This window comes from Parasteatoda tepidariorum, chromosome 11 (genome assembly GCF_982258835.1).
Source record: "Parasteatoda tepidariorum strain Cologne lab strain chromosome 11, Ptep-v5.0, whole genome shotgun sequence".
NCBI lineage: Eukaryota > Metazoa > Arthropoda > Arachnida > Araneae > Theridiidae > Parasteatoda > Parasteatoda tepidariorum.
The window spans coordinates 689,083-702,646 of NC_141765.1; the positions used below are offsets into that span (position 1 = coordinate 689,083).

General features: G+C 26.3%; 1 protein-coding gene across 5 annotated transcripts in view; it reads left to right on the forward strand.

Annotated features, from left to right (window-relative positions):
- Positions 1 to 13,564, forward strand: part of Vps13B (vacuolar protein sorting 13B) — a 240,096-nt gene that overhangs the window by 107,463 nt on the left and 119,069 nt on the right. For all 5 annotated transcript variants that reach the window (XM_087154944.1, XM_087154946.1, XM_087154947.1 and 2 more), the window contains 6 exons: positions 4,837 to 4,977; positions 5,650 to 5,964; positions 6,040 to 6,281; positions 7,765 to 7,900; positions 11,298 to 11,467; positions 13,060 to 13,235. In XM_087154944.1, the coding sequence (XP_087011070.1) occupies positions 4,837 to 4,977; positions 5,650 to 5,964; positions 6,040 to 6,281; positions 7,765 to 7,900; positions 11,298 to 11,467; positions 13,060 to 13,235 (1,180 nt within the window). The remainder of the gene's footprint in view (positions 1 to 4,836; positions 4,978 to 5,649; positions 5,965 to 6,039; positions 6,282 to 7,764; positions 7,901 to 11,297; positions 11,468 to 13,059; positions 13,236 to 13,564) is intronic.

Here is a 13,564-nt window from a genome sequence, read left to right on the forward strand (position 1 = left end):
TAAAGTTTTGGTTCAGGTTTGATGTGAATATCTAAAATTTGACCTCTCATTGGACGTGATCTTTGGTGCTATCGTGAATTTACTGAAGGGATTTAGGTCAAAAAAGGAATAAGCTTAAACAATGCTATCTAGACAAGTAAGGTAGTGCTCTCAATGTATTTATTTATCCTAAAACTAATGGAGATAAACACAAGTTGATCAGAATAATTGTTTATGAGCTATTAAGATTTGATATAAAAATAATACAAATTTTTACTTATATATATTTTTAACACTGCTATCTATAATCAATGGAATTATTATTTTAAAAAGTATAAAAGTTCTTATCTATAAAATGCACAGTTTAGTATTTACTGTTTCAGACCTTTTTAAGCTACTGACGTTACTGTGGTTGATGTGTAAAATACTTAATTTTATGCCTAGATAAGGTGAATGTGATTGAAACGAAGTGAGTAGCACTAAAAGTTCAGAAGTTACGAGGGTGTTTTATACAATAGTTATAAATTTTTTCATGTACCCTTTTACGCAAACTTTGAAAATAAAATTCTATTGACTTAATTTTGATTTTATTAGATTTGGCAATAAAAATATGTAGAAAACAATGCCTCCCTTTCGGACATTCACCAAAGTGATTGTCAACATTCACCAGTGAAAGTCAACAACCACCGATTTTGGTCATTCAAAGTAACATGCACATCATTTACATAATAGCCTCATCAGGACGTTTATTTCGTGCTTTGCCTAAATAGCATCCGGCATTATATAGAATGCCTAGGCAATGTGTGAAATATAAATCATTTCATACTTTGCCGGCTAGTTTTAAGCATTATCAGGGTGGCCACCCACCTGGAATTATCAGGGAATTTTTTTATACTGGAAAAATCAGGGAAATTTGGATAAAAACCTGGAAAAATCAGGGAAATTTGGATAAAAACCTGGAAAAATCAGGGAATTTTAAAGAAAAGCTGGAAATTTTTTTCTTAGATATTTTTTTAATTTCACTAATTTAAATTATTTACTAATTTTCTTAATTTAAATTATTTCATCCATTATACCCACATTTTTTAGACAGAAATGTGTCTCCAAACAGTTAAAATGTTATCAACTTAGCTATACTTTGCTTGCATCAAAATTTGCTCTATTATAACCCTGTTAAGCTAGAATGCCACATAAAATTCTCCCTTAGTTGCTAAACAAATGTAGAAATCTTTGATCTCTACGGAGACTATGCGACTGCGCAATTTAGGAAACGCAAGGATTGTGGTGGACGTGGAAGAAGGGGTTAGGATATTTGCTTCTATTTTTAAATTCTGTCCGTGGGCGAACTTGAGCCATTTATGGCTCAAGTTTGTTTCGATGCTTTAGTGGTAATTTTTTTCTATTTTGACAAAATGAGTCAAAATTTTTTTGCATTTTTAACTTTATAAAAATATCTGAAAATTAGTTGGGTATAATTAATAATAGATTTTATATTGCACTCTTTCTCTGTAAGCTTTTGTACTCCCATTCAAAGAAATCTGTAAATTATTTTTTTTCACCAAACCAACAAATCAGTTTTTTTACAGTTGCTAACATCAATGTTTGTTAATGCTAATTTTTTCTACTTCATTTTTACCTTTTATAACATATTTTAATTTAAAAAAGATTTTTTTAGAACTGACTATATATTAATATTTAATTTTACTGCTTGTTGATAAATATTTGATTTTTAATTCAAAATTCGAATTGTATAGTTATCAGTAAAAAGCTGACAAAGACTAAGGAATGCATAGGAATCATAAAAAATGACGTATAAACATAAAATATAATTTTTTTTTTATTCATATGTGTTTAGTCAGAAGAAGGAAAATGAAACTTATGTGTTTTAGTTCTGTGCTGTACAAGATTTTTGTTGTTAAAACAAAAACAATTAAATATACTAAACTTAAAAACTGTGTGTTTAGATTAAAATTCTTTAAATGTTTTAATTTCAAATAAGGAAAAAAATCAAAAAAGTATAAAATTTAAGGAATTTTATCTATTTTTTCTCTTTAGAGTATAGAACAAAAAATTAGACAATTTTACATTTGTGACATTTATTTTTGTATTTTGAATCTCTGGAAATAAAAATGCTAATTCAGAACAACATTATTTAAAAATTTGTCTTGAGATATTGGTTTAAAGAAAATGTTATCCATGAATTTTATTAAAATACTGGTATGATAAAATACAGTATAATGTATACAGTACAGCTTTATATTGAAATGTAATTACAGTGACTCACAAACAAAAGTGTTCGTACACTTATGACTTTCAATGAAATAAGACTATCCATTAATTAAAATGAATATTTCAGAATGGATATTTAATAATAAAAAATGTATTCTAATCTTAACAAAACTGTATGTAATATTTTAAAAACAAAGGAAAAGTTTATTTTGAAGAAATCAATCATCAAAAAGTGACAAAAACTTTATCCCACAAAAGCCATTGTACTCTTTCAAAATACCTCTTATGATGACAAATAATCAAATTTGATCTATTGTTTTATTAGGACCACGAGCCGTTTTTAAATAATAAAATATTACGAAGTTAGTAAGCAAAAATTAAAATATAATTTTGCTATCATAAGTTTGATACTAAATTGCAAAAAAATAAATAAAAAATTAAATGAATAATAATTAAATAAAAAAATTTAAAGCAATTGAAGATAATTTTAATTCTGAAATCCGAAAACATTTAACTGTCCGATGGTTTTCATCGGGTAAAATGTTTGTTACTATTTGATTATTGATATCTTAAAAATTAACTTTTGCTTTGCTTTTAAAATATTCCATGCAGTTTTGCTAATAATAGATTACACTTTTTATTATCAAATACCCATTGTTAAGTATTCATTTTAATAAATGAATTTTTATTTCCTGTTTCAATAAAAGTTATAAATGAGGGAACACTTTTGGGAGCCACAGTAATTATAAAAATTTATTGATATATAATCACCTGAAACGGTTTTCCTTTACTTAATGAAAATATATTAAACAATACTTAAACAAGGTTTTATTGGTCATTCTGTTTTTGCCATTTTGTAGGCTTTGCCATTTTGAGCAAATACTACTTAAAGTAAAACATTAAAGAAATTTTATTCAATAAAAGCAATATATCCTACAAGCTAAGCATATCATTTTCTCCACGTGTCTTAATTTTTTAAAAATTAATGTTGTAACAAAGCATTAAAAAACAAAATCTTGTCCAAAAAAAATTTTTTTTTCAAGATATGTTAAAAAAATGACTTTTTGAATAAAATATTTTATAATAACGACATTTTTCTTGTACATGTCCTACACTTTATAAACAAAAAACAGGGATCTGGAAATTTTAAAATTTTTACCTGGAAATATCAGGGAAATTTGAAATCTGATTTGAATGGCCACCCTGATTATATATAGTGCCGGATTTCATACTTTGCCGGTAACATATATATGGTAAAATAATATAACTAAAATATCGAGATTCTTAAAATCGTCTGGAAATTTGTAGCAATACTAGCCAAAAAAGCAATAGAAAAACTCGCAGATTTACTTTGAAATGTGTGCACATTAAGTGCGTTAACTCAGGGAAAAATCAAATTCACAAGTCAAAATTCCCATTTTTTTATTCTCCAAAATTAATTAAGTTTTTTTGTATTATGTGCAGCAGGACGAGTTGTACACCATTAACCTATAAGCTCAAAAACTCTTAAATAGATTAAAGAGTATCAAAATATGCTCATTTTTAGAGAAATGTTAAAAGAACATTCTAATATCAAAATGTTATTAATAGTTTTTCAATGACTTTCTGTCAAATTTAAAAATTATTTTTACATAATTCAGTTTAGCCCCATATAATTCAGTTTAGTGAAAACTGTTGCAAAAGAATTGTGATTATTATCATTTCTTTCCTTTAATATTTTTATTTCCATAGAAAATTATTTTCAAATTTAAATATATGCAATCAGAATTTTTAAACCTATATATATTTAAAATTTTCTATCATGTTGAATTCGATAATTTAAACTTATTTGCTATTTTAAAAAAAGTTTAAAGTCTAAATGTAATTTTTCAATTTGAGTTTCCATTTTGGCTTTTTGATTTGAATTTATGTTCTAAACTTACGTAGTTTTAAATTTTATTTTATTCCAGGTTGTGTTTAACCATCCCCCCATCATTTTGATTTTGATTCAAGGGGAAAATCCCCTCTCACTGTCAAAAGGACAATAAGATAGAATGAAAAGAATGTCAGAACAGCTTCAAACAGCTAATAAACAAGTCTTTTTAAAAAAGAAAGAGCCCTGAAATAGTTTGTGTGAGCAATATAGAGAAAAAAGGATTTTAATCTATTAGAAAAACTTATGAAGTGGGATTTTCTAAAAAAAGGGTAATGTAAAATCCGGGATAATTTTACATTATCGATATAGGCCCTTTTCATGGACCAGCAGAAAATTGTGTAGGAAGTTAGATAACTTACAAAATGGGTGACATAAAACCAGAGTTTCACTACATAAAATAGTAATAGTACTAATAATTTGTTTTGTTGAAATCATTGCATTTGTAATTCATTCATAACTGAAAACTTCAACCTTTACGTTAACATTAACAACTTAAAAAATATTTATCACAATTTTTCAGATATCCTTTCCCTTGAAAGTACATGAAATTAATATGTGAATATACTATCGAAAATTGATAATTTTTTAATTAATAACAGACAGCTTTTTGTGATGATTAAAAAAACTATATAGCATTGAAAAAATTCTTAATTTTTAGAAAATTATTAATAATTTCTCCATAATTTATCATTCCCTATAATTTGTCTTTCTAGAGCCTTACATTTCAGTATCTCCAGTCAGTACTGACTTTATATTTTCTTATTTGGAAACAAAACCGGGAGAACTACATCAAAAAACTGGAATACCACCTGCGCTATTAACCATTAGATGTTTAGATATTTTTGAACAAAACAGTAAGTATCAAACATTTTATTAAATTTTCACATTATAGCTAATATTAATTGGTTTCTGTCTAAAACAATTCTACAGTATTTATTTATTTATTTTTTTCTTTTCATTTTTTTAAAATGTTTTGATGCTGATATATTTTAAAGATTTTAGATATTATTATATTAGAATAAGAAAAATGTTCATTTTATTTGTAAAATGTTTAACCAAGCACTAAAATATCTGTTTAATTCTTAAAGAAGCAAATGTAGTTCGTTTATTTCCTACTTGCTTTAATAAACTCTAAAAAGTTATTAAATGGAAAATAAAAATTAAACAAATAAGGAAATAATTAGCTTCAAATTACATGTTATTATCTTATATTAGAATTCTTCTTTCCTTAAAAAAATACGTGTATTTTTTATTTTGAAATAGCATGCTGTTTGCCTTCTTAAAGTGAACATGGACCCCGAGAGACCTAAGTAATTTATCCACTTCTCCCCTTTTTTTGTCAAAAACCTTATTTGTTCAGCTTACCAAGAACAAGCAAAACTAAGTAATGTTTTAGTTTTGCTTAATGTAACTGATTCCCCTCTTGTACAATTAAACTTGGTTGCTTAACAATTATTAAATTTTTTACTGTAAAAATTATTTAGTGACTATTTGGAGCAATGTTTATTGGTGTTCTTTTTTTCTAGCTCATATGACTATTTCCATTGAAAGACCTCTTAAATTTAACTTAGTAAGCAATATGTGGAAAGCTTTTGAATCATTTATGGAAAGATTACAGCTGGAATTCCTTAGTGTGAAAGATTCTTCTTCCATTTTGCAACCAGTTTCAAATGAAAATGAAATGGACAAACAAATGAAGTTTCTTTCTTTGTTTCAAAAAATTACCCTATCAACTACACAGTTAGTGATTGATTTAGTTCCCTCTATAAAAGATAAATCAGAGGTACTCATATTTTCTGTGGGTAGTTTAAAGATGGAAAGTGAGTTTGAAATTCGTAAGGGTAAGTTTTTGTTTCTAAAATCAAATTTTTTAAAAATTCTTAATACATTTTTACATAGTTTTCTTTTTTTTATAGAGGAAATAAAAAGTTGTGACTTGATGTTAACTGTTTCAAGTTTGAGCTTGCAAACAAATTGCAATGAAGAAATATGGACTCATATTCATCCATCGTCATTTTCATCAACAGTTAAATGTCATTTTAAACCATGTTTACAATTTGAAACATCATTTATTGCGGAAAGTATACTGCTGAGATTAAGTCTACGACATACACAAGTACTAAAAAATTTGGTGGAACATTTTTTGAACATATATTATGTAAGTAATGCTTTGATATAGAAAGGGGGGTTCCCTAAACTTTTCCAAGTTGTAGTATAAAATTTAAAATTATCTCATGGCATTCCAGTCATATAATATTTGTTTGTAATATAATGTATCTTATATACAGTGTGATTATAAAAAAATTTACCGGCACATGACCTTCTGCCGAGTACCGTTTGAGTGAAAAGAATACATTTTTAAGCTTAGTTATTAAGATATATGCCTTCAAGAATGATGTTTAAAACAATTGCTTAGCTCTCATAACTACAGTTATAGCAACAAAGTTTCGAAATTTTCAAATGGAAATATCCTCACAGTAAAAACTAAAAATGAAGTTGAAACGATATTTTTAGGACAAGAGATTGCAATGCTAGGCCTTTGCCAAGTGCCGCTATTTTTCGGGCTCACTAATGAGAAGACAGTGTAATTATATCCTTTAAGAATAGAAAAAAAATTTATGTGTTACCAAGTTTTTGACGTGTATAATCTCACACGTCTGACATGGTTGTAATTTTCTTACCATTTTAAAAGGTTTGTATCACACTCTTCTGATTAGTGATTACAAAAAAAGGCGATGATTGGCAAAGGGTAGTGTCACAACTGCTTGTGGTAAGGATATCATTCCAACTCCATTTTAAGTTTTCTTCTGTTAGGATTGCATTTCAAAGAAAAAAAAAGGTTGCTACAATGCGAAAATTTCAAAATTTTGCAACTGCGAAGGTGAGAGCTAAGCAATCGTTTTGAGCTTGATGAGAGCTCATTCTTGAGCGCATAGATCATAAAATACATTCGAAAATTGTATGCTTTGCACTCAAAGGGTATGCTATCTAGAAGGTAACATGTCGGCAAATTTATTTTATAATCACTTTGCATTTCAAATTTTAGAATTATCGTAGAAACTATAGAAGTAAATGGTGATACTTACTACATCTCGTACTTTATATCCATTTATGTATTTTAATTGTAATTAAAGAGAATGTATATATAATAGTGCATATAAGTATTAATAATATATAAGAACAAACATAGATAGAAGTTACCATCCATATTTGAAGGTAAATATGAATTAAGTTAGTGTTATGAGTAAGCTTACTACTTATTATATAGCTTTTTGAATCATGGAATGAAGCTTGATTGAACAACTCACATTTTTTTGTTGATATTTATTTCAATCAAGATCTGTTCTCTAGAATAGCAACTGTGGAAAACTAAGTTTCAGAAAGTTAAGGTTTAAAATATGCTCCATGTTAGCATATTACATGTGTCTAAAATTCTTAACTGTACCTTAAATCTTTCTTTTGATTAACAATAAATTACTATTAAAGGATTTGTGTTAGACAATAAGTTGAGGAAACCTTGTTGTGCCCCTTATCTTACTTTGTGACATACACATTGGGAACCATTGATTTAGAGACTAGAACTATTTTTTATTTCTAAATATATGTTGTAATATGTTGTTATTTTTTTTATATTTTTATAGAAATCACAAAAAGAAAAAACTTCAAATTTTGAGGAAAAAGAAATAAAGTGTGATGAAAATAACTTGAATAGCTTGAAGAAAAAAGTATACTGGACTGATGATTTGAGAAAAGGAGCTTTTCAATTTATTCAAACTAGTAATCGAATTATTTTTTTCTTTTTGAAAAATTTACTTTTTGTAGTACTATTATTTTTTTTGTTCATTTTTTAAAAGATATATAAGATACATTTTAGATATTGGATAATAAGATTATATTATATACTTTCTAAGAGATTTCTAAGATAATAATTTGCAAGATAATAATAAATTATTCCAAGATAAATTATAAGATTTTTGATCTGAGATACTTTTGTTTATAATTTCATTTTCAGACCTCTACATCCTTAACAGGGCATTTTACTTTCAGATAAATTTAGTTCATAATTAGCACTCAACTCAGTTTATCTCAAATTTGATTCAGTTTTTTTTTTCCTGTTACTAAAAAAACAGTTTTAATATGCAAAAGAAATATACGTATATTCATCATATTTTTCATTGGAGGAAATTCATCTTATAAAAACGTTGGGAAAAATTATCCCAATGAGATATTCTCATTTTCAACACCATATATGTCATGATAAAATTAAATATCAATTTTATTTATTTTTTTATTTATTTCACACCCTGATTATCAATCTTTTTATAACAGTTTATTCATTTTATACTACATATTATAATATTATTTATTATCTTTTCATTATTTAATGTTGTATCAAAGGTTGAAACAATGGTTACAATCAAATTTAAATTTAAAATAATTTTGCTATTAATCAACCCATTTTAGAAGTTTAGATGTAGTAATTTGCTGTCATAATAGCAAAAACATACTGCGAAGTAGCAATAACATTTATCGTATAAAATGTAGAATTTAATATATTAGAGTATCATTTTGTAAAAAATACAAATTATGGCCATCATTATTCATTTAAACTATGAAGTTTTTATAGGATACATTCAGCAGACTTCTAGAAGAAGAAAAATTGTTGAAGTCTTACATTGCAAATGTTGCCAATTAACTTTTATGGTTATGCTGCGATCATCCAGTTGCAATTAAATTTTGAACTGAGCTTTGAGTCTGCTTTTCCACAAAATTTATTTTAAGCAGTGTAGAAATTTTTTAAGGAAGCTAAGAAATGCATAAAAAATTACCATGAAGCTTGGCAAATATTTTTCTTAAAAACTGGGATAGTGTTATTTGTACTTTAAGAAATATTTATGAAAATTTTTTTTCATTTTCATTAAAAGATAATATATATATATCTATATGAGTAATAAGCTCTATAATAAACAAATAAGTGAGTTACTTTTAAAGCAACATATTATAGAACAAAAATGGTAGCTCATAATTAAATGAAAAGCCAATTATTAATTTTCTTCCAACTATAATTATGTTATTCAAAGTTTTATACAAAATTTTCCTTTTTTGGGTTCTACATACATTGCTTTACTACGTTCATCTAAATATTGGATTTTCACCCTTGTATTCAGAACTAATTCTCCTATTCAATCTATTTTTTTGCACAAACTTATAAAATTCATTGACTAATAGCTGGTATAAATTTGACTCGTAAAAAAAATTAAAATTTTTGATGATAATTTATTACCCTCAAACATCAAATACTTTTTGTCACATATTGAATTTTTTTTTTCAATTTAGTTCCAACTATAACTCTTCTGACTTTTTTAAAAAGTTATATAACATGCATTTGATTAGACTTGATTAAAAAGTTATACAACATGCATTTGATTAGATTTGATTAAAAAGTTATATAACATGCATTTGATTTGTTTCCCAAAGTGAGGTACGCGTACCCCCAGGGGTACAGGAACAGTTTAGCGGGGGTAAGCGTTCTTTTGAAAAATATCTTGCAACAAACAAAAATTTCAACTAATTTTATTTAAAAACAAAGCTAGCCATGAAAATTTACGATTTCGTATTTTTCTATTGGCTATTTTTTGCAGATTTAACAGTTAATAATTAGTGGTGTCAACAGCCAGTTGTAATTTTTAACTTTCTTGCATTTTTTTAAAGTAAAAGTAGGTTCATTTTTTTTATTAGTGGTAAACAGCATTACAAAAAGTTTAGAAATGATGTACAAAAGTCATAAATTTGGGAAACACTGAATTAGAGCAATGACAATATCTTAGTTCTTTATTTTATTTTGCCTTTTTCTGAAATTTTTTTTCATCAACTTCCTATTCGGATGTCACTCTCAATGCTGCAATTTATTTTAATATTTCTGTTCCTTCTCAATCACCACACACTGCAACTTTATACTATCTGCAGTAGCTACTTCCATATCAGTATCAGTTTCTTTTGCATTCGTTAACTTAGCAAGTTTGTTCATTCTTATTGATAAATATTTTTATCAATGTACTCATATCTTAGGTGTCTACTTTTTTAGGAATGAATGGTTCAGGCAACACCTTTTCAAAAATAGCTGCCTCTTTCTTAATTGAATTTCAATAAAATCAATCAGAAATGTTCCAGAAAGCATTTTAAATTAGAATTTAGGAACAAAATGTTTTTTTTTTTTATCAAAATCTAAGCTCAACAAGATATATACGCAGCTAAAAAAAAGTTTTTCCAATTATCTGCATAGCAAATGCATTGGGAAATCAGACTTTTCATGATAATTGAAAATTTGTGTAATTAAAATTTGAGGTATCAAGATTTAACTGTATTTGTTTAAATTATTTATGCGTAGTGGTGGACAAAATTCTTTTAATTTATGAAAATATTAATACATTACCTTTGCTTCCACTAAGAAAAATATTTTCTGAAACTAGGAAATTCTACTGTAATTTGGAGGGGATGCATAATTTAATAATCCACAAACATATTATTTTTATCTCTGTACTTTTATACCAAAGTTTAAAATTTGAAAGAAACCATTGTATTTCTTTGGATTTCAAGACTTTTTTTTGGTTTGAATGTTAAGTTTTGTAATAAGTTTTCTGTTTGTATTTTCAAGGTCAATACCTCCTCTAACCAGGTTTTTTCTCCTTACGTTGTTCATATAAAATCTTAAAAAGTTCCTCATTGTTATAATTTATTCAAATTTGAAATATGTTATATTATTTAGTCCCTTACAATTTCCAGAAACAAGATTACCATTCTTTTCTTTTCCCTTCAAAGGATCTATTGAGAAATATTAATAAATGGAAAAAAATACTAAAACTTCTATGGGAGATTAAGACAGGGACCAAGAATTCTTTTTTCTTCATATATTTTATAAAATTGGGGCAAATTCTGCAAAACGATGTATCCTATGATAGAAATTCTTTTTTCATTTACTGAGTGTTTTTAAATGTTTTCTGTTATTTTTAAGAGCATTGTTAAAGAATTTATTGAATAAAAGAATCCCAGAAATAATGACTATTATGACAGTGAAAAGACAGTTTTTTGTAAACTTTTTTGCTTATACTTTTATTCAGTCATGTTTATTTGTAACAAAATTAATTAATTAGCTTCACCTTGTCAAAATATTTAGGTTCTAAAGAAAGCCAGCCAAAAAGTTATGAAATAGTTTTTTGTCATGCCTCTGCAGATCATCCAGCTTCTATGACTTGGTGTTACCCAGAACCAAGATTTTTAACAAAAGTGGATGTCTCTCCAGTTCCATTTCAGACTGATGTAGAAGATTTTAATGAAGAATCACAGGTGTTTTAATTTTTTTATATCTTAGAAAGTATTCTTAATTGTGTAGAGCTGTTTATGAAATAATTTTAGATACAATATGTGAAAGAAAAATAATTCAAGAACATAACTGATGAAACACTTGTAATTTCACAAGTATATTATTTAAAAATGTCTCATATTTATGATAGCTAATAACTATCGTTATGCCAAAATTTTGGGTTTTTGATATTGTGAAGGAAGACTGATTTTACGTACAAAGAATAAGATGATAGTTAAGTGTTTTTATTATTGTTTTCGTCTTTTTAAACAAGTTAAGGGATTTGAAATTTGGCACATTTTTATTTATAATTATTTAATATTTTCTAGACCAAAATTTGGGTTTTTTGACAGTAATTTTCAAAACAAAAAGAGTTTTTTGTTAAAATAATTCAGGAGCATAAATGATGAAATACTTGTAATTTTACATGTTTGTAAATTTTGAAATATTTTATATTTATAATAGCTAATAATTATCCTTACAACAATATTTTGGGTTTTTGATAACTGTCAAAAGCTATGCCAAAAGGTTTTTTGACAGTAATTTTCAAAACAAAAAGAGTTTTTTGTTAAAATAATTCAGGAGCATAAATGATGAAATACTTGTAATTTTACATGTTTGTAAATTTTAAAATATTTTATATTTATAATAGCTAATAATTATCCTTACAACAATATTTTGGGTTTTTGATAACTGTCAAAAGCTATGCCAAAAGGTTTTTTTTTTTTTTTGATGTATGAAACCATCAATTATCAAAAACTTGCAAACCCTGCCTAATTATGATATTTTTTTAAAGTGCTTAAAAATATTTTTTGAGTGCTTGAAATATGCTTAAAAGATGCTTATTTTTTGTTGAAAAATTTGGCTATGCACCCTGTTTGATGTTTCAGTCCTGCCTCATCAGTAGTGATTTATAGGCTTTTGATTGTATTGATATAGTGTCTTAGTTAATATATTAATTTGAGAATCTAAATGTGTATATTTCTTTTAGTTCATAAATTCTGAAAGTACATGTTAAGGGTGGACATTACAGAACAATTAGTATACTTGGTTTTGTGAAAATTTCTGTATTTATATTATAGTTATTGATTTTAATCCTCTTTTCAAATTAGCCTCCAATTTTGGATAGGTAACAAAACATGAAAACAATATTTAAATTTTATTTTATCCTCCTCCCTGCCATTTTCAGTGAATTGCATTCTTGGAAGCAAAATTGGCACTACAACATTTATTACAAAGGGTTCTTTCAGCTATGGTACCCTCTTCATACACAACACAGCTGTTACAAGTAGCGTTTGCAGCCTGATTACCTTGACTGAAAGCAAGAAGAAGGGGCATCAGAAGTTATCTTTTTTTTAAGCTTGGCTTTCCATTTTAGTGATCTGAATATAAATTATAAAATAAATCCTTTTTCAAGTGATTTAAAACATTATGCCAAAAACATTTAATGATATGCAGAATATTAAAATAAAAAAAAGGAAAAAAAAGCAAAACAGGAACTTAGTTGCTAACCCAATATAATAATATTGTTTTAAATACTTCATTTTTTACTGTTTCAATATTTATGTATTTTTAGTGTTTGTCCTGTTATCTTCAATATTGGAACTCTGCAGACAAAGAATACATCAATCTATGTGACTTTGTTTTGTCAGAAACAAAGCACATTTCCTTAAATCTGTTAGATCTTGATAAGGACTCTATTGCAATGTCAGATAAATGGAGAGTACTTTTAGATTGTGGTGGTAGATATGTGTAAGTAAATACGTTATAGCTTTTAGTGTTTAAGTTATGAAATGAGTGAATGAAATTATTTTTATACAAATCTTGCATTGTCATATTTTAAAAAAGTGTATGCCTTGCCATTTATTAATACTGTTTATCTTAATGTATAAGTCAACATGTTGACGTTTTTGTCGATGACGACGTAAGTTTTTGTTTACGACATTGCAAATTTCTGGTATGTCAGTTGTGTAAGTGAACAAGTAAATAAACAAAATATAAAAATTTCTAAAATTCAAAAACATAAAAAAATATTAAGTCTACAAAATTTTCTCAAGTTAAAAATATTTCACATTGTTCTC